The sequence below is a fragment of the Falco peregrinus genome, chromosome 2 (genome assembly GCF_023634155.1).
Source record: "Falco peregrinus isolate bFalPer1 chromosome 2, bFalPer1.pri, whole genome shotgun sequence".
Lineage (NCBI taxonomy): Eukaryota > Metazoa > Chordata > Aves > Falconiformes > Falconidae > Falco > Falco peregrinus.
In genome coordinates this window covers 86662945-86683851 of record NC_073722.1, presented here as the reverse complement: position 1 = coordinate 86683851, position 20907 = coordinate 86662945, and the positions used below count along the sequence as shown (strand labels likewise).

The following is a 20907-nucleotide window of genomic DNA, read 5'->3' as shown; positions in this document are numbered from 1 at the left end:
TCACTAGTGCTTGTGTGGTGTATGACACTCAGGCGGGAAGGGATAGTGTTGCATTAGAGATCAGCCCAGGTTTCAAACAGTTGTGTCTGAATATAGTTGTAGAATACTTATTTAAAGCTGTTTCAACTGTTTAAAAGAGTGAGCCCACCAGATGTATTATTTCACTCACCTGAATTTCCCCCTGAGGGCAGGAGGGAAGAAGCATGATTTGGCCTAAGAGTATGTAATAAAATGTAAATCACATTAGTTTGATGAAATCACTTGGAAGCCTTGCAGCTCGCTCTGTTGTACCGAGATTTATTACCTAGATGTTACAGCACCAACGTTACTGAAGCGTCTAACAAGCAAAAGTAGTTTCTGCAAAGTGTCTCCCAGGAGTTAAGTAGATTCCTTCTCTTCAAGTGCAGCACCTGCACCTTCAGGAGTTGTCTGGCTTGTGTCAGCGTTGGATGGGTTGATGCCATCCAAGCACTCGGCGTCATGTCCTGCTGCTGGGCCTTGAGCAGCATCAGGTGTTGCTTCAGCAGAGCTCCCGTTTGCATATTCCACCCTTTCAAAGAGTATCAGTAACTCGCAGTGCCTGGTCTGAGGGAAGAGATCCACAGCCACCGCCTTAACGGGACGGAAAGAGGCTCCTTTGACTCTGTTGGAAGGGGCCCGGCACAGGCTTGATGGGGAAGAAAGGGGAGGAAGAACTGTGTTCACATCGCAGTTTGCCCTTCACCACTGCTACTCTTCTCAGAAAGGTTTTTCTTCCCCAAGGCTCAATTCCACACTGGCGTTACTCACCACCCCAGTACTTCCATTGTTACTGGCATACTGGGCAATACAGTTGCAATCCTGCTGTGAGGCAGGTGTCAACTGTTTCTGGTGAAAGGTAAATGCAGCTCATGGTCCCCCTCCCCCAAGAGCACATAGTCAGCTTCTTACCGCATTTCTTAGTCAGCTTAACACATGAAATACTCACTCCACAAAGTTATTCATTGCGGCTCTGGGATTGCAGGACACATAGATCAGCTTCTTCAGATGTTCAGCTCTTCTAATGGCAAGAATTACCTTGGAATCTAGATGATCAAAACCAAGATGGCTGTTTACTGCGCTGTGTGCATGAACACACGCGCAGAAAAATTCCAGGTTATACTCCAGCATGAACAAAACTGTTGCAATACCCTGTTGCTTCAAGCTGTACCTGAAGCCTCCTCCTTAATTCATTCCACTGATGTTTTCTTAGGTTCACCACCAAACACCCATTGGGAGAACAGACTTAAGAGAAGGTAAACTTACGCAGCCCTGCTCGTGGTGGGTCTACAATAGTAACCAGGTTCTGAGGAGCTAATATGTTAATTAGAGAAGGAACAATGTCTTCAGCCTTCCCACAGTGAAATTCAATATTACTCAGTTCTATATAAAAAAAAAAAAAAAAAAATGTTATCAGAATACTTACCTAGTCAGAGCATCTTTCAGCACATTCAAATTGGGTATCAAATTCAGATGCCTTAGTAACTACAAGTTGTTTAGTGTACCTTGACATCAGTGTAAATACAAAAAATAAAATCACTGGTACTTCAGATCATTTAAACAGTAATCTGAGCATCTTCCATTATCTGGACTAAAGCAAATTCCCACAAAAACTAGCTACTGTTAATGTTTTATTTATGAGGGTAACTATGACTTCACCTCACTTTTACACTGAAATGTTCTGGTTTTGCAGAAAAGAGTAGCTAGCTGTTAGTCAACAGGAAAACCGATCTTACAGACTAACACAGTATTTGTTTTCAAGAGAGATTAAGTGTTTAAAATGGACAAGATTACTATCAACAACATGTAATTCCAAGCTGCTTAGATAACGTAAAGAGAAACTAGCTATTCAACTACTATGCTTCTTAACAAAGGTCTTAGCATTTTAGCTTAACTAACCATTAATCTGGGCATTCACTTTGGCATCCTGCACAGCTTCTTGGCAGAGTTCAATTCCAATCACTTTCTTTACTTTCTATAGAATCAAGAGAAAAAAAAAAACATCTGGTATGTAAATGGAAGTTTAACCATTATTCGTAGCATTAGCAATTAGCTAGTACTCGTGAACGTTAGCTAGTACTCGTGAACGTTGACTAGTACCTGGTTGGAGAATTACTGCCTTGCAGCCAGAAAAAAGGCTGAGAAGGGACCTGTGCAAATGAACAGGGACTTTTAGACTGAAATTGTGGGATGAATGCCGTTTATCCCAACTGGTATGCAACAGACTCCAGTTATGCTGGTGTCTTTCTTTGGTGAGGGGCAGGGGGTGGGTGGGTGGGTGGGGAGGGGGGCAGACTCCCTTATATGGTCTAGCAAGCTCTGCTCTAAAAATTGTATAGGAAACCTTGGTTATTCAGATCCAAGGCTTTCTAAGAAAGCCCAAACTAGATAAGTGGATAGATTCTAGTAAATTTTGGCTGTCCTGCAGAACTACAGCCTCTTTTGACTGAAATAGTTTCAGCATAGTTCAGGCTGCTCAACACAAGGGTGAGTTTTTGCAATAATTTGGTAAAACAGCTGCAGGCAGTTTAATGAGAAATAATTTTTAAAAATTAAGATAAAAGTGTTGCATTTCAAGTACAAGTATTTTCTTTTATTGTAAACACAGCTAAAGATCTACATCTGTTAAAAAGTAGCTTATATCCGGGAAGAGAAACTGCTTACTCGCCTTTGCCAAGGAAATGCCAATAGTTCCTGTCCCACAGCAAATGTCAAGCACCGTGCTCTCTTGGCTCAGCTGCGCCCAATCCCTGATGGCGGTGTACAGAACTTCTGCAGCTTCTGTGTTTACCTGCAAAATTAGGTTTTGAACAGGTCTACTTCTTCATAAATAGTCAATGTGCTTTAATGAGTCTTAGGAAAGCATGTTTTCTTTGTCTTGTTTCTAAGAAATACATCTCTGAAAAGTAATGTTTTGTTACCTGTGTTCTAGTAAAAACATGACTTGTTCTACAGTACCTAAAGAGCAAGTCTGGAAACTAGAGGAGAGAGCAAACAAAATAATTAAGCAAAATCCTAAGCAACAAAGTGAAGTCCAGACTTTAAAAATACTTGCTCTCCTTGAATAGGAAATAGTAGAGATACAAAACCAGGGGAATATAACATGACACTACATTCAGCAAGCTTTATTTTAACCTTGTTTGTGATACTGCTTTAAAGTAAATGCTGTAATTCCACATTATGGCTAAGGAAGCTTTCTAAACCCGTGCCTCTAGAGCAAGCGTATTCTTTGTCTTAAGAGAGCAAGCAAAGCACACCATGTGGAAAAAACCAGTAGCCTCTAATCTATGGTAAATAATAGAAAATACAGTTTACTTCCATGTATTTACAATGGCAAGCAATAATACACTTCCTATTTCAATACTTTCAACAGCACAGGTACCTGCTGAGGTTTTAAAGTGTTGGAAGGGCAGAAAGATGTTTTGGAAAAACAAACCAAAACTAGTACTACAAAGATTCCTGAAATACGTACTACACGTTCTGTATATATAAATGCTGCCACTCAACAGGAGGGAAATTATACTGAACTCTTAAAAAAACAAGTTGTCTTCAACATGCCCCCATCAAGTTTACACTCACTGTTTTTACAGCTGAATGTAATACTCAAAAAGTATTTAATCACAGCAAATATATAAAAGATTAAGTCTCTAGATGTAGCATCTTATTGTACAGCATTAGCCAAGCTTAAGGGCATTAACGCAAACCCAGTTAAATTAGCAACTTTGTAACATCCTTACTTGAAAAAATGCATGAGGAGAAATTCTAAATTTTAGGCCAAGAAGTTCTTCATAGATGTACTTATCACCAGCCACGTGCTCCAAAGGCAAGTCTTCTAGATTGGGAGATTTCCTAGGGGGCAGCGGGGGCAAAGGCACAGGGAGACAAAATAAAGGGGGGGGGGGGACACGGAGGGGGAGACAACAAACATGTTTGTTACAATTTTTACCAAAGCTGTAGTCATCTTAAAAATTGTAGTACTACATACAAAGCTGTAATTTAGTGGGCCAACATTTATCATATCTTTTTAGAGACTATCTTCTTGGCTATTTCTTTCTTAACAGTGTACACTTGTTCCATCAATCTAACAGTAGGACCTACGTTGTCTCTAGATGAAGATGTGAGCCTTGTTATCTGTGGAAGAGGATGGGGAGATGAAAAAAAATAATCATGTAAAATAGGGAAGAAAGGAGGCAGCAGTTACTTGTTGACAATAATAAATACCCATCTACTGCAGTAAACACTTCTACAGCCTGACAGCCAGTGAACAGTAGTGGGTTCACCCAGTGAAACTCCACCTGCCTTTAGCCAGTGGACACTACAGGAGAGCGGGACATTTCAGGAGTCTCTCGTGGAAAAGGTAAAATAACTGTTGAACAAATTAGCAACACTGCTGCTACTTTTGAAATAGATAAAATAATGATGTGGAAGTGCCACCCACTTTGCAAACACTGAAATTCCAGCCATGAGCACAATACCCCGAAGCACAGTTCACCCCCTTACCTTTGTCCTTCCTCCACAAAGTACAGAGAGGTAACACCACTGCTCTTTCCCATCCCTTCTGTGAAGTATGTTGCCAGAGAGATTTTCAGGTCAGCTAGCTCTTCTTTACTTAATTTCTAAAGGTTCCATTTGAAAGAAGGGAGAAGAATCATCTTAGTGACTTAAAGATAGGATTTAGTGTATGCCTTCTATAATAAGCATATTAATTACTTGTTCATTTCCATGTATCAGATTAGTCTAAATAGCAGAGCGGTAATGCAAGGTAAACTACACCAAGTAATTATTCTATTTCTCTTTTGCACGCACAACTTATAAAAATCAAATTTATGTAATTTTACAGCTATGTGCCTGGGTTGCGCATGACGTATCAACTTAAATACCTGAGGATTAAAATAAACAATGGCCATGGTGTGGCCAATCCTGCTGGTACGGACTGTGAGCTGTTTCCAGTGACCTTCGTAGGTTTCTGGGCTGTAAACTGAGTAAGAAGTTGACCTGCAATTTTCAGAAGCTCAGTTACTTAACAGAGAACTATTTTTTTGCATAATATTCAACAGTTTAATGAAGCAAAAGAAGCTCCTCATGCAAAGCGATGAAAAATGTTAAGTAGAGAGGTTACATTGATTTGTCAAGAATAGAGTGACTTCCACATCTTAATTAAGAAAAAAGGGGAAAAAGAGATTGATGAATAGATAATATCTCCTAATGCAGAATAATCTCTGCCCGCTTCTCACATTCCTCTTACCCATTTTAACCCATACAAAATTATAGATAGGATATAGGCTGCTTCTCACCACATTCAGATAGTGACACAACCTTTTATAATGCCTTAATTGGCTTCTGTGCATCATACCAAGTTCAAACTCTCCATGATTCTTCAGAGGTTCCCATTTTTGAGGATTTAATTGCTATTTAAAGAAACCACTCCCTTTCCTAAAAAGTACTGTTGCTTAAATTTACAACTTATGTTTTGTTCCTTGTTGTAGGATGATTCTTCATCCAAGGAAGCAACTGACCTTTGTTCTTCAAATTCCTCTTTTAAAAAGCCTTTTTCTGAGTATTTCTTTACAGTTAGTGAAAGAAGCTCTCAAATAACAGACACTTTTTCTTGTAGACTTATACACTGCTTGCAATAAAGCTGGTGTTCAGCTGGCACCTGTCCCTCCATCTCAGAACAGCTGAGCAAGAGCAAGGGAAAATACTCAGTGATCTAGGCACGAGATGCGAACATCAAAGAATTGCTGAATACTGAGTGTGGCATATCTTCAGTCTTAAAGCTCAGAACAAACACTAAGCTTTACATAATACTTAATTTTATAAATATTTTTAGTAAGATATCAAAACCTTTATGGATAACTCATTTTACTTATGCTCACCTTATGTAGTCTTGGAAAGCTTTTACTACTTTTTTGGCAATAGCAGGAATGTGAATAGTATCAAATGGCTCCACTACAGCACATGTACCACCCTTATATTTGCCAAGACGACAACCCACAGTTTTGTCTTCTTGATTTACACCAATCCCAATCAAGAACTCACATTTGTTGCGATATTCAGTCTAGATTTAAAATAAAGTTATGTAAGATATTTACACAGCACTTATTTGTACATGCCAAGTTTCTCCTGAAACAACCCTCATATGGTTAAATGTATTTGCAGATGGACACAGGACATTTAGTTTATATGGAAGATATTAATGGATTTTGATGTATGAGAACTAACAGCAATAATGAAAAAGTATTAGTAAGTCTTGTTATTTAAAGGGCAAAATATTGCCTCTGTTGAAGAATGTTTGTATTAGCCTACAACACAAGCTTGCAGGGACAGCATATTGATCTTTAAAGTAGAATAGCCAGTTAATTGTAACTATTCTTCGGCTTCCTGTTAGTATTTCCACACAGTATTTACATGAAAGGCAACGATGTCTAAAAATCATCATTCATGATAATATGAAGTCAAATACTCAGTTTGTCCACTGTCTCTTAACACCAAATGACCAACTGAACCGCAAGCGCGCTGAGCCCCGCTCCATACATCACCCAGGTTAGTTACCTGCACCGGGGACGCTTTCACTCCCTCTAGCGGGCAACACAATTTATTGTACTTCTGCTTCTGCAGGAACAACCAAGGTAACAAAGCTCTGTTGTTATTTCCTATTTCCCTGCCCAAATCAGAAACGAAAACGGTAAAGGACACATTTAGAAAAAATGAGGTTACCAGCTGCAAGAGACATTTTTTCTTTTTTCTTTTTTTTTTTTGCATAGGCATAAAAAAAGTATTAGATTATCAGATGAAGAGTATTTCTTCTGCAAGATTTTTTTAACAAACCCCCTCCAACTTTTTACGAGGTGTAACCTGAAAGAATAAGAGTTAAATGTAGTTACAAAGGTATGAACTAGACTTAGCAACGTACCCACGCATGAAGACAATGCCGATTTTATCTACGTGAGTAAAGCAAGAGAGGTAAGTGATACTTTGATCTACGAAGACCAGACATAAAAGTTTGAGTGGATTTCTGAATAGCAAATCCCAACCATCACGTACCATCTCTACAGATGGATTCCCCCTTACACCACTTGACAGCGCCAATTCTTTTTTTAAGGGCACAAACATCCTTCTGCTTAGGCCTATGTAACAACAGCCCTTCATTTAGCAGTTTTTCGAGGCTGACCAAGAACAGCAATAGCAAGTTTTATCAGCTGGAGCAGTTTTTAGGCCCTAGCATTGGAGATTATATTTTATTGACTTTGTCAGGGGATCTGGGTTTTGACCTACCTCTAAATTATTTTAGAGATAGCAATTTGTGCCAACTTAGCTCTATCCCATCGTAAGGCCAAGTCCCACAAACATTACGGTAGCTTTACAAACAGGAATTACTTTGTCAGCTTCTGCAGCACTTGCTCACACTCCTGCTGCTTCTTGGCCAGCTGCTCCCCATAGGGCACGCTCCACAGCGGGGTCACCACATCAGCTATGCGCTTGCTCAGGGGCTCCTCTCCGCTGGCTGCAGAGAGCGCGGGCCGCTTTGCCTCGCCCTGCTCTTGCTCCTGCTCCCCTTCCTGCTTGCGTTTCTTGGCGATGGGGTCGGCTTTGGGCTTGGCCAGCCGGACGTTCAGGGCCCGGCTCTTCCACAGGGCCCCGTGCAGCACCCGCATGGCCTTGTCCCGCTCCTCCTCGCTCTTAAACGTGACGAACGCGAACGTCTGCTTCCCAAACAGTTTTATCTTATGAGGATTGAGTCCGTATTTGGCGAGGAACTTTTTCACGTCATTGAACCCGATGTATTTGGGGAGGTTTTGTATTTCTACTTTATAGATCTCGGAGGTAAACAGGTCTCCCTTAATGTATCCGTACACGTCGGGGCAGGCTGCGGGGCTCCCCGCGGGGTCACCCCCGCCGCCACCGGCCTTGCTTTCCAGCTCAGCCCCGTCTCCAGCCTCCGGCGCAGGAGCCGCGACGCGCGGGGGGTCGCCCCGCCCGCCCCCTTCCGCCATGCTCCCGCCGGCGCCAGCCTCCCCTCGGCCCAGACACCAGGTCAACCCCCGTCCGCGGTCCCCGCGGCCCGCGCGCACCTCGCGTTCCCTCGTGCCGGGGCCGTGGGGGCGGGGCCGTGGCGTCACCGACAGGCCGTCGCGAAACGAATGGGGGGCGCGGGGAGAAACGGTCCGGTTTGAGGTTGTTGGGGTTTTTTTAAATGTCCGCCCCTCACCGCTACTTCTTCAGGTCTGTCGGGTCGGCCGCGTCGCTTGAAAGTAGCGCTAGAAGCGACGGAAGCGCTGCCCCGCGCCGTCACCGCGCGAGCGCCATCTTGGACCGAGGCGCGGGGTGCCCGCCGCCATGCCGCGAGGGCTGATGGGAGGCGCCTCGGCAACGGGACGGCAGAAAACAGCCTTTACCGGGGCGGGGCGGACCGGGGCCGGGCCCGGGACGCAGGGCGGTGCCGCGGGTGGCGGCTGGTGGCGGGGCGACCTCTCCTTGCGGGTCGGGCCGGGGCCGCCGCGGCGCGCCGGGGGCGGGGCGGGAGCGCGGCGCTGAGGGACAGCGCGTGTTTCCCATCGGGCCTTGCGGCGGCGCGGGCTGCGGGAATGAGGTAAAGGCGGGAGGGGCGGGGGCGCGCGGCAGGAAGCGCGGCGGGCAGGCGGCGAGCGCAGCGCGGCGGGCCCGGCCCCATGGCGGACACCAAGGTGAGGGCGGCGGGCGCGCTGGGTGGGGATGGCGGGCGCGGGCGGAGGAAGCAGCGCGGCCCGGAGGAAGCAGCGCGGCCTGGGGTGGCGGATGGCGGCGGGAGGGTAACGGAAACAGGTGGGGCCCGGCCGGGGGCGGCGGGCCGGGGGCAGGCCCCCAGGCTTTTGCCGGGACGGCGGCTCGGGACGGCCTCCGGGCCGAGGAGCGCGGGCGGGGGTCCCGTGACTGGGCGAGGCCCGCGGGCGGGGGAGGGCGAGCTAGGGGCCTGGTCGGAGGGCAGGGAGCGGCAGCGCCGCCTCGGCCCTGCGCGGCGGGGTGCCCGTGCGGCGGGGCACGCGTGTCCCCGGGGCCTGACCTCGGCCCAGCCGGGTGCGGGAGGCGGCGGCGCTTCCCCCGCGGGCGGCAGGCCGGTGCCGCGCCTCGGGCGCCCCTGGGCCGTCCCTCTCCCCGTTTCCCCCTTTCTTCTCTCCCGCCCCTCCCCCGCCCGGCTTATCGACCCCTTGTGTCGCCCGGCCGGAGGCGCGGCCCCGCGCGCTTTATATCGCGGTGGGGCGGGATCTTATCGTGATAACATGATCCGCTCGCTCACTTGCGGCTATTGTGACTATGCGCTGCTCACGGCTGTTAGCTGGGTTGGCTAGCGCAGGCCGGCTGGTGCGGGACGTGCCGCTCCCCGCCGCGGGAGGCGGCCTGGGGGGGTTCAGCCAGGGTCTCTTCCACAAGATGGACCTTAACCATGTTCTTATTTTTTCTGAGATGTGGAATACCGGGGATTTAAAGCTAATTATAAAGCATAATCAGGACTGATTTTGCAACATTTCTTACCGAATTCCCACTTGCCCCCCCTCTCCTTTTTTTTTTTTTTTTTTTTTTTACTATTTAGTAAATAGTAAACTCTTTCACTTCAATTGCTTTACACATGTGTGCTGTGTATCTACTCTGTAAAGGGTATGATAAATTGAGCCTGTAAGAGTGGACTGTTTCATCTGTAAAGGAAAATAAGATTGTAGAAGGTGTTTGTTTTCTCTCTAACTCAAACAACAACAAAAAACCCCAAATCAGTTCCCTTGACCTGAAATAGCTGTTTGTGGCCTCTTTAAACTTGGAGATGAATCTCCCTTCTGGGCTTCTCTACTCAACACTTCTTGGTGCTTATGTATGAACTATTAGAGGTGTCTGTCATTTACTTACTAGTGACATACTACAAACAATTCTTAAGCTTAACGAATGCTATGACAAATTCCTAAATAACTAAATAGGAACTGTTATTTTGGCCATTTACACATAACCTAAAGCTCCCCAAAGAGTCTTAACGCAAAAAACCAAGTTATTTCATGAGTGTTACAACTGTGCTTCAAAAATATCATTGATTGTGGGTGATTCTAATACACGTGACTAAAATAGTCAATTTCTGGATGTGGTGTGTTCCTTAAGCTGGGTTAGCTAATTGCTTTGGTGTTATGGTTTTTTTTTTTTGTTTTTCCCATTAATGATATGTTATTAGCCACTAAGAAATAGTAGTGGTTTAATAGCATAAACCACATTATATAGGAAAAATAGTCAAATTATTTTTCCATAACCAAGAGCTGTTGCTTCAAGGCCAGGCCCCTGCATGATAAGAGTGATAGGACTAAAACATCTAGTACTCCAAAACCCCCTTTTTTTTAATGTGGTGGGGTTTTTTTAGTATAACTATATGTTGACTTTAAAGCCTTCTTTTTTCAGCTGTAGTAGTTTTTCTTTTATTGTTACAGGGTATTTCAGTTACTAAGATCTAATCGCTGTCGTAAGTTTTCATTTTAAATACAGATATGAGTATAGATTTTAAGAACATAGTAACTTTTGTGGGTTTTTTTCTTCAGGAAACACATGAGGAGCATGATACTTCTACTGAAAATGCAGATGATTCTAACCATGATCCTCAGTTTGAGCCCATAGTTTCCCTTCCTGAGCAAGAAATAAAAACTCTGGAAGAGGATGAGGAAGAGCTCTTTAAGATGTAAGTACAATATAGGCTTAAACTTCAATGGGCTTATAAAAAGCCAGATAACTTCTTAGGAATCTCTGTGTATGAAGTGTTCATCTAAGTTGGTTGCTATTTGCTGTGGTGGCAGAGATTGAGTGGGGGATGATTGGTAATAATGCCCCAAGAAACTGGAATAATAGAAAGGAGCTGATATGATGAATCTGGCTTTAGTATTGTTTAGCCTAAAAGAAAATATTAACTTGGATAATAATTATGGGTTTGAAATTGTGTGATCACAGCGTTAAAAGTATCATGGGAGGGGAAGTGAGATGTGAGACGTGTATAGTGTTGCTGCTGTGCATGCCCAGTTGTAAAGGGTCATGTATGGTACACTGAAACAATGAAAGCAATAGATGCAGTCCAGTATTGGGGCATTTGTGGCAGTACCTTCCTGGTGTCTTAAACATAGTTTTATCCTTAGTTTGGGCTTATTGTCAAATCAGAATAGCTTGCTCAAGATCTGTGATCAGCCTGAAGAAACACATAGGCATGAGAAGTGTTTTGGATTTGATCTATTTGTTTTAATCAGGTTTTAAAAAATACTATTTTTACTTAACCACAGAAGGCTATTGTTTCTCTAGAAGGTATACGAGTTGTCCTTATACAGATTCTAAAGCAGTGGTCAGTTTCTGACAGGTAGCATGGTGAGATCTCTGACCATTGGGCCTCCACACACATGATGTGCGGTATCAGATGGAAAGAGGAATTTATTTTTTTAATTAAAACGGAGAGGTGGGAAATAACAACAGTGTAAGTTCCAGCAGCCTGTAGGTTCATTTTTTTGTCTGCAGAGAGGTGAAGGAGGAAAGGAATCCTTTTTTTGAATGCTGGTCGTTCTGATAGCTAAACCTAGGGGAATCGCCTACTGAATGCCAGCTGGACTTGCAAGGAAGGACTTGCTTTTGAACAAAGTAGTTTGTCTGCATTAGAGCATCTGTTAGAGTAGCTTGCGCTAACATGACACCTTCTCTTGAAGGACCTGTCTTGTTACATGTCCCTGTGCCTTGGTCTTCTATAGAAAAGTATACTCTTGTAGATATCCTATAGTGTGAGCAGGCACTTTCTTTCCTATAGCGATGTCTTAAACCACTCACTGCAGAACTCAAGCTCTTTCTTGGGTCAGTTTTGACTAAAGTCCAAAACTGTTCCTGTTTGTCTTTTGGCACACTGGCATCTTGGAAGATTAAACAGTACCTACCTGGAGTAGGTATGTTGCACTGCAGTACAACATGAAGCTTCCTTTATTCCCAATTTAAGAATAGCAACAACTAGGATTTTGGAGTTAAAAGGAAATGAGTGACTAGAGGGTGAGGTGCTTTAACAGTTGATCGAACGTTGGGCTTGAATTATACAAGAGTCTGTACTTGGCCTCAAGCTGCTCAGTTTCTTAAATTAATAAATACTGCTGGTTAGATGGAGCAGTTATATTCATAATTATATATATAAAGAACTCTAGCTATAGCAAAACCTGTTAATTACTTACCTTAATTAAAATAGGTTGCCTACACCAAGTATGTTGATAGTTCCCCCAAAAGTGTGTCCAGAATGTGTTAAATTTTAGTATAGCTATTACATAATTACTAATAGTTTGTTACTAAATTTAAATTTATCATATCAGTTTCTAAATTTGTATGCTGAAGTAGAACAGGGAACTTTACAAAGGAATTGTTTTCTTTCTTGTGTGTTGCTTTTAAAAAAACAACTGTATTGCTCAGTTGAGTATGCTGTTTTGATAAATGCTTCTACGTGCAGCCTAACTTCTTAAATTCTTCTTTTTTTCAAGGCGGGCTAAGCTGTTCCGATTTGCGTCTGAAAATGATCTTCCCGAATGGAAAGAACGAGGAACTGGTGATGTAAAACTCCTGAAACACAAGGAGAAGGGAACAATTCGTCTGCTCATGAGGAGGGATAAAACCCTAAAAATTTGTGCAAATCATTATAGTATGTTATACATTGCTATACTGCTTATTTTTGTTTTAAAAAATAAGCTTGTAGAATTATACGTTGTAGATTAAGAGCTTGGTGGCTTTTTTAGTAGTAGCTAGAGAATTGCTGTGTGTCTTTAAACAGGTGTCAAATTTATATTAGACTGTAAATATGATTATCTCTTGCTCTGCACACAAGTCTACAAGCATCAAAAACAATGAGTGCTTATTCTTATTAACAGAAGGAAGCTGTAGTTGGTTGTGTGATCAGATGCAAGGGCTGAGTCTTAAAGTGGGGAGTTTTTTCCTTTCAGACTCTGATAGTGTTGTAAAGAAAATTCAGCATGAACAGAGAGACATTATGTGGTTGCTCCCAGTGTGTGTGTGTCTGTTTTTAATGATTAATAGAGTGCTGAAAATGTAGGCCTTAATACTGTTTAGGCTAATAAGTTAATGTATGTTGTCTTGCTTTCATAAAAGAATTGAGAAATTAGCAATCGTAATTTACTACTTAGAGCTCAGTGTTTGAATTGGTAGAAGCGATTGCTTCACCATCAGAAAACAGATACTGAGGTGCTAAACTAATCTGTGGCTGCCTTTCTCTGCTTATGAAATAAACTGAAATGCACACGGTATATTCAGCTAACTCATTGAAAAATGGGGCTGATGGAACAGGAGGTGTTTGTTCCTTTGATCCTCTTTGAATAAAAATAAACATGAAAGGGCAAGACAGTCAATATAACTAGCAACAAGTAGACTAATTTGGTAATACTTTGTAACTTGCTCAAAGAGTATATAGTAGTCTGTCCTGTTAAATTGCATTTAGATAACTTGTTTGAAATAGCTTAATACAAATCTGAAGTCAGAAGCAGTAATTCTTGTTTTGTTTGGGTAGATCTCAGAAAGTCAGACTTGTTTAGAGGACACAGGTGTTCTTGTTTAGTAAATGAAATGGCAAATATTAAAGCAGTCTATAATCACCAACCAATAAGAATAAACCTTTTGTTTAGGGAAATGTGTTGCACATATGCAAAACAAAATTGATGAGTTTATAGTGTTCATGTAAAATTTTTCTTTATCCTGGGAAAAATGCTTTAAGTATAGATTCCTTTACTGAATTTATGCTGGCTCACAGGCATAATTTCATTTAATGTTTTGCAAAAATGAAAAAAAAAATTGATCTCTAAATTTTAAAAATGCAAGGACGTGAGTAGACCCTTCAGATTGCTCTCAAATGAAACAAACAACACAGGGGTCAGGGAGAAAAAAGACCCTGCTTAAACTTTGAGTGTGTGTAGTGTAAAAAGTCTTAGAGTAGTGTGAGAAGTAACATTCCAAGTTTTCCAGTCAGGTGAAGTAATTACAGTGTCTTGGAGGGAAAGGGCTCTGTTTACTGGGAAGGAACAAATGGATTGAAAGTATGTTGTGAGCATCTCGCAGCACTGCAGAATTCCATAATAACTTGTAACAGAGCTTTAAACTGATGGGCGAGAAATTAACCTGATTTGATGACTAATTGTAGGAATCATACTTTTTTTAAAATATTTTTTTGTAGCATGTAGTATTTTCAGTGTGCAAAAGAAGAACGAATGCTGCTTGTCTTTCTGAATGCCTTTTCCTCCTAAACAGTTTGACTGTCCTTTAGAGTTGTGTTTAGTGACTGCATCTCCCTTAGTACCACAATCGTTTGCTTTAAGCAAGAATTGAATCAAACCCTCAGTTTCTTAACAATAGGGTATCTAGCCTTCTTCTATACAGTAAAGGTCTTGCATCATTTTATTTGATGATGTAAGGAAAAATAGATATGGGCACCATTGTCTTCTTTTTATCCAAAAGTAGTTCGGTGTAAAGTGCTATACGTAACCATCGCAGCCAGTTGTCAAGATTTATGGAGGCTGGTGTGGAAAACATTTACTACTGTGCTATGTACATCTTCTAATGCTTTCATTTCAGTCACGCCCTTAATGGAGCTGAAGCCTAACGCTGGGAGCGACAGGGCATGGGTGTGGAACACACACGCTGACTTTGCAGATGAAAGCCCCAAGCCTGAACTTCTGGCAATCCGATTTTTAAATGCAGAGAGTGAGTGGACTGGCACTGAACTTACATTGCTTGTATACTGTTACATTACACTCAACGTCTTAGTGTTACTGTAAACCACTGTTGTAGATATACTGTATCTTACTACTGCATGGTACTGTTAGCTAATTACTGTTTAACTGAGAGAAGTTGGTTAATCACTTTAATTGTATGTGTTGACAAAACAGTGTAATAATTAGATCTGCAGTAATACAGAGCTTTCTGCCCTAGGCATGTTTTTTAACTTAAGCCATTTCATGCAAGTGAAATGCCAATTAGAATAAAACTAAAAGCAGTAATGCTGTGTAGTAGAGATTAATACATGCAGCTTGCTTTCATTTATCTCGGGTGCCCAATTGTAGTTAAGATTACATTTTTGCATTAGAAGCAAGGAGATAGTGACCTGAGATTTGTGGTATTTTTTATTATTTTTTTAATAATGAACTAGGTAGTCTCTTTTTTTGTTTAGATTAAATGGAACACTCAGTGAAAAGTGTTTGTCAAACCCAGCTATCATACACTAGTTGGTGGGTTTTTTCTGGAGTGACTATGTTGACAACCAGAACAGAAAGTAGGTTTGTAGTTACACGTGGATCAGCTAGTAGGGTTCCCAGCTCCTTAGGATCAAAGAACTGTTTTGGGGGTATTTTTTTCTTGAAAAAGGACGCAAAATGAAAGGGAAAAATTGTTGCATTTCCTGCTTTACCATTTGCCACACAAGTTGAGTGTGTTAGCCACCTCTTCTCCCTACATGCTAGATGGCTAATAAAGTGGCTGTGTATTTTTAAACTAGATGAATTTGCCTACATCTAGGATAGTATATATCTTGCTTCCTTTTCCTCAAGTCTCCAGCATCGTATTGTTTAGCCAAATAAATCTTTCTGGTTCACCTCCTTAGTGCTTGCTCCTTTCTTAATCAAATAGGAAATTAAAGGGTGTTGTTAACTATTTGTTCACCTCTGAAAGAAAAATCTTTCCCTCTTTAAGGTAGAGGTTGTTCAGCTTACTGAGCGTTTGTCTTGAAGGATTAGTCCTCTTTGCCTGTTTACCCTTTGCAGTACTGACTGAGCAGATGAAGGGCACACATGTCTGTTCACTTATCAAGTATCTTTCCTTTTTGAGATCGTTGAAAAGGAATCAATACAAATACTTCCTGGAGTAGTTTCAGAGTGGCTTCTGAATTCCTGTGGGGCAACAGTGACCTCATGTGGTCAGTCAGGCCGAGTTGGCATACCAAATTACCTGCTTTATAGTTTTGGTGTTAGAAAGTACCGGCTTTTGTGGCTTGTTACTTGTGCAGAAATGCTGTTGTAACTTGATCAGCTGCTTGGAATGACTATTAAATCAAGTGGTAGTTTAGGCCAAAATATAACAAAGGTTTTGTTTCCTTAGCTGTTGTAGGCAGGAATAGCTTGAGTCCAGGCTTTTGGGTATTGACTCTGAATGCTGTACTAATGAAACAGCCTTTATCTTCCATTCTCGATGCTAAAACCCTAAGTTATGGTAAGGATGTGGAGACTTTCTAGGGTATAATGGAGCTGGCAATGGTAGTAATTCAAAGGTGATGTTCAGGTTTTTGCTCACAGATAGTTATATGAGCAGTCTCTGATACCATATTCTTAATTGTATAGTCTAGGGACAGCTGGGAGTTACAATAATCGCATTGTAAGTATTTTGCAAAATAAGCTGTTTTAGTAGACTTGCTAAAGAAAAGTAACTGTTTCTTTTTCATAGCATCTTGTTTAATTTTAAACTAGATTACTTTTTAAGTGCCTAGGAATTTTGTTTACACGAAACTCATGTATCTTTCCTCAAGACTGGATATATTCAACATTACAAGGAGGTGAAAGTAATGAAAAAAAATACTGTCTTTACTGAAACAGATGCTCAGAAATTCAAGGCAAAATTTGAAGAATGCAGGAATGAAGTAGACAAGAGAGCAAAGAAAGGTAAGGTTAAAAGTCTGCACCATGCCACTTTTTCTAGCTGTTTTAGTGGTTATAGCCATCTGGAGTATCATCGTGTTTTAGCAGACTCACTCTGTACTGAACTGCAGCCTTCAGTTCAGGTGCTTTTTCTGTCTGCGAGAGTAATAGTTCACAGGAGTGACAATTGCCTTCTTTCTTGTGGAAGGCTGTTACAGTTTCTGTTGGGACATAGCTTTTTTCAGAAAAGCTACTAAGGAGACATTTCTGTTTTATGGTACACAAATGAACTGCAACCACAGTGATACTTCCTCCTTCCAGCTTCCCTTCCCAAATTCCACAAATACATAATCTTGCAAGTAGAATACTAAATATTTTTAGTTGTTAATGTGTATGAAGTAGCACCACTTCACAGGTCTCTCTTCATTTAATAGATTAATGCACCACCTTGTAGAATTGCCTGTCTGACAAGATTATTTCACCATGTAAAATGAACACTTCCATCTTTCTGAAGTATAGATTACTAGTGATCTGCAGTCAGTGCTTTTCAGGATATTTAGATTGGAATTTTTCAGTCTTAAGAACTTCCTGTTCCCCAGTTTGAAACTGAGGAACTTGGCTTTTGGCTAAGGTAAGCAAGAAGCTAGGTACTTGAGGCATTTACTTGCCTGGACACTGTATTGAGTCAGTTACTGGTAACAGCAAAGCTGACCAAGTGTTACATGTTTATCAGTCACTATAATTGGGGCCTCATTTAGCAATTAAAATATGCAAGTTGTATTTCTTGAATTCTGACATAGGAGATAATTACCAAAGGAAAAGAAATTGAATGAATCGCTCTAGTGCTCAGCAGAGAATTTCCTTACTTTTTGTTCTTATTCTTAATACTACCTGTCTCCCTACCCCCCTCACCTGCCACTTCTCTTTCCCCCTGTAACACGAAAAACCATTACTGCCTGTATGTAACTTTTTTCCTAATCAATCTCTTAGCAGGCACAGACAAAAATGATAGTGCTGATAAAGTTGCTGAAAAACTAGAAGAGCTTTCTGTAAAGGAAGAGAGCAAAGAATCTGAGAAGAAAGAGACCAAGGAAAAAGCTGAAGAAAAGCAATAAATCATCCTGGGCCTTGCAGTTTTTCCTTTACACTTTTTCTTTTTCCCTTTTTTTGTTGTTTTTTTGTTTTGTTTTGTTTTTAATTTTTACAAGGGACTTTATACAGAACTGAATTCAACATTCAGGTTGTTTTTTCTAAGCTTTTGCCCTCTTGAAGATGTCTTGAGAAAATCCATTCCCCAGTCATGAAAATGTACTGTGCTAACTTTCTTTTCCATAGTGGAAAAGAAACTTATTTATAGTCATCCAAAAGAGTGAATAAAATAAACTTGAAAACAGCATCAGAGGACAGAATCAAGTTTTCTATATACTTTAAAGGCTTATGAATACACTTGTTTCATTGGGTGTTGAGATACGTATCATCATACCTGTGGATTAACTAGGTTAACAGACTTCACCAACAGGGAAGATTAAGATTGCATCCATGTTTCTTATATGGCTTCTAAAACTGTAATATAACAGACCTTTCACACTTGCTGCTGTGTGTTCCTGAGCAGGGAATGTGCCTGTGGTTCTTGAAATACAGCTGACTTCTGGAATTGGGTGATAGAGCATTCCAGGCATACTATTAATGATGATCCGTCAGACAGTGAAAATAAGAGTGGGAGAGAAAATTGATTACGTGAGACTTGAGAAGTATTTTCCTCTTACAAAACAAAATATTCCCCCAACCCCCAATTTGTTAATATTGCAAATGCTTGACCAGCACAAAGTACTTGTTGCTGTGGTCCCAGGTCTTCCATGGCGTGCTACTGGCTGACGGAAGGCAGCAGCAGCCGGTTACGGTGTATACAAAGGAATCTTAACTGAGTACCTTACTATGAGATTCCCCATGTCAGCATATCATAAAAGTTATTTTCTAAACCTTAGAAGCTTTTTTCCAGGGCTCTGGAGCTTGCATTGTTTTTAGAAACTGGGAGGGGTTCTGAGCTTTTAAGTTGCATGGTGGGAGGCTGTCCCTCTTTGAGAGTGGCAGTCTGACTGTTCACTTTGGAACAGTTAGTTAGGTTGTACACCCTTGAGGGGCACTTTCCTTGCCAGAATGAGCAAATTGATCAAATCTCTTCCCTGCAAGTGTTTTCTGTTTATCCAGCTTCAAGTTAGTGCTAAAGAATAGGAAAATAAACTATAGTAAACAATAAAATCGCATTTTTTTTTTTGTCTGGATAGATTAATTGGATTTCATTGTTAATCACTAATACAAGAATAGTGTTAGGATAGCAATGGAATTCTGTAATACTGTTTCCAAAATGGTTACGAAAACTGGGCAGAACTTGCTAAACTTTAAGACTGTATGATGTTAACATTGGAGAGCAAGACCTTTTCATCTTCATAAAGAGGCTTTCCAAAGTAGGTCAGGCTCTGCAGTCTACCTGAGGAGAATATATTTTTTTAAAAAATCTTGTATTTCTACTTGGCACTGCCTTTCAATGCTACAATGAATTAGTCAAATCTGGAACTGTAATTAAGGTACTCACTTCATTCAAACTAGAGTAATTCCTTTGGTGTTGTGCATGTTTCCCTTCAAGTACAGCAGATATCAAAAGTCTGTTAATTAACAAAAATGGTTGAAAGGCAAAATAAAATGCTCTTCGGTGTTTCTGGTTTGGAAATAACAAGACAAAGCTATTCTGAAGTACTTAACATTTGAATGTAAAAGCCAAATCTTTATCCATGAGTCACTGTGAAGTCTCTGATCTGATGTCAAAGTGTGTCTAAATTGATAGAAATTACATTTTAAAATTTCAAAATAAATATAAATTTTCATTTTGAGGGTTTGCTTTTTATTTAAAGAACTTAGTGGGAATGCATTTTTAGCCTGCAGGGGCAAAGTGATGAAGGCAGCAAAATGGGTGAGTTTGATTTCACTGTCAAATGTTGTATGGAAGAGGGTAGGAAACACCTGAATGACTTAATTTGTCTTAATCTTAGATATTGATGACTCCTGTTTAATGTTATTATCCTCTTTTCTTTCCCTCTTTACTTATTCATGCATGCTTAAATGATTTCAAGACATTTCCGTTCCTGTTTAGGTTAACTGAGCCATGTTTACAGTTCATGGGTTACAACCATCCTTAATGCAAGTCTACATTCAAAAAAGAGCAAAGTTACGAAGAACCGCTAAGTAAAACTTCTCTGGATAGCATTTGGCTGAAGAATGTCTTAATCTTCTGAACTAAAGGATGATTAGTCAATGTTCTAGTCCATTTAGAAGCTATAGGTGTGCTGTTCTAAAAATTAAAAAGCAGTAAGTATTTTTAAAATTGATCTTGGTGACATAAGGCTTTCTTTAATTGATTTGAATTATAAACTTCCCTATATGTAATATAGACAACCAAGAGATGTCTTTGAAATGTTTTTTGTAGCTTACTGTGTACCAAGTATTCTAGAGTTCTAGCTGATGTAGCATCTTGTCCTCCCTGCCCAGGTCGCCCAGTATTTGCTGATGTAGCATCTTGTCCTCCCTGCCCAGGTCACCCAGTATTTGTGCTTTCTCTCCATCTTCACTGTTAACAAAGTTACTGAGATGATACAATGTGACCTGTCTGGTCAGGCAATGGGGAATCTTAAAATAATAGCTTGACTCAAAAATTGTTGTAGTCTTTGGACAAACAGGCAGGCTTGCAGTGCAAAAGTTCCTTACTGAATTTGTGGCGGCAAGTACTAAAATATGTCAGTTGCCTTATACTTGTTTCTAAAATGGCAATAACCTTAGTGTGATTCAAATGCCAGAACCTGTTTGAAGGTATTGTGTCAGTAAAAATGGATCATGCAGAAACTTTCCTAATTTGTTGTTTGGACAGTAGAGAAATCAACAGAATCTTGCATTTTACAGGCGTGTGCTGAGACTTAATTTATCTCTAGCATTCTAGAGATAAATTGGATTCTAGGCTGTTTTAACACCTGCAGTTGAACTTCTAGCGTGTTTGAAAGCAGTCTAAAATAATGGGGAATATAGTTACTGCAGCTGGCTACAGATAAGGCTTTTTTAGTACTTCTAACTTCAATAACTGTTACTGAGAATATGGCCAAATATAGAAGATACAAGTGAAGATTTTTAAGAAGTTTTAATCCATTTTCAGTAAAAAAGGAAACTAACATAGAAATAGTAAAGCATTGTCAGGTGCTAACGT

General features: G+C 40.9%; 2 protein-coding genes and 1 non-coding gene across 5 annotated transcripts; 2 read left to right on the top strand and 1 right to left on the bottom strand.

The window, feature by feature from the left end:
* Window positions 1-281: 281 nt before the first annotated feature.
* TRMT2A (tRNA methyltransferase 2 homolog A) lies at window positions 282-8012 on the bottom strand. Of its 2 annotated transcripts, XM_055797684.1 has the most exons (11): window positions 7396-8012; window positions 6571-6679; window positions 5895-6076; window positions 4899-5013; window positions 4519-4634; window positions 3756-3867; window positions 2687-2809; window positions 1918-1993; window positions 1285-1401; window positions 968-1064; window positions 282-667 (listed from the first exon to the last, which is right to left on the bottom strand). In XM_055797684.1, exons 1-11 carry the CDS (start codon window positions 8010-8012, stop codon window positions 379-381), a joined length of 1953 nt encoding a protein of 650 aa, XP_055653659.1. In that variant the 3' UTR covers window positions 282-378. The 2 variants fall into 2 exon arrangements, with proteins under 2 accessions (XP_055653659.1, XP_055653660.1); XM_055797685.1 differs by lacking the exons at window positions 4899-5013; window positions 5895-6076.
* Window positions 7978-19546, top strand: RANBP1 (RAN binding protein 1). 2 transcript variants are annotated; one of them, XM_055797686.1, is made up of 6 exons: window positions 7978-8052; window positions 10566-10702; window positions 12513-12670; window positions 14608-14736; window positions 16617-16682; window positions 17649-19546. In XM_055797686.1, exons 1-6 carry the CDS (start codon window positions 8011-8013, stop codon window positions 17771-17773), a joined length of 657 nt encoding a protein of 218 aa, XP_055653661.1. In that variant the 5' UTR covers window positions 7978-8010; the 3' UTR covers window positions 17774-19546. The 2 variants fall into 2 exon arrangements, with proteins under 2 accessions (XP_055653661.1, XP_055653662.1); XM_055797687.1 differs by lacking the exon at window positions 7978-8052 and adding an exon at window positions 8566-8702.
* LOC114011051 (small nucleolar RNA SNORA77) lies at window positions 16763-16895 on the top strand. The gene has a single exon (XR_003552793.1). It is a non-coding gene; the product is annotated as a small nucleolar RNA SNORA77 (small nucleolar RNA).
* Window positions 19547-20907: the final 1361 nt, after the last annotated feature.

Excerpts from the sequence above, each read along its gene's own strand:
- RANBP1 (XM_055797686.1), top strand. The coding sequence starts at position 8,011 with ATGCTCCCGCCGGCGCCAGCCTCCCCTCGGCCCAGACACCAG. Across the intron at positions 10,703-12,512 it reads GAGGAAGAGCTCTTTAAGAT|GCGGGCTAAGCTGTTCCGAT; the intron begins GTAAGTACAATA and ends CTTTTTTTCAAG. Across the intron at positions 14,737-16,616 it reads CCGATTTTTAAATGCAGAGA|ATGCTCAGAAATTCAAGGCA; the intron begins GTGAGTGGACTG and ends TTACTGAAACAG.
- TRMT2A (XM_055797684.1), bottom strand. The coding sequence starts at position 8,012 with ATGGCGGAAGGGGGCGGGCGGGGCGACCCCCCGCGCGTCGCGGCTCCT. Across the intron at positions 4,635-4,898 it reads TTGTTTATTTTAATCCTCAG|AAATTAAGTAAAGAAGAGCT; the intron begins GTATTTAAGTTG and ends TGGAACCTTTAG. Across the intron at positions 2,810-3,755 it reads CTCCTCATGCATTTTTTCAA|GTAAACACAGAAGCTGCAGA; the intron begins GTAAGGATGTTA and ends CTAATTTTGCAG.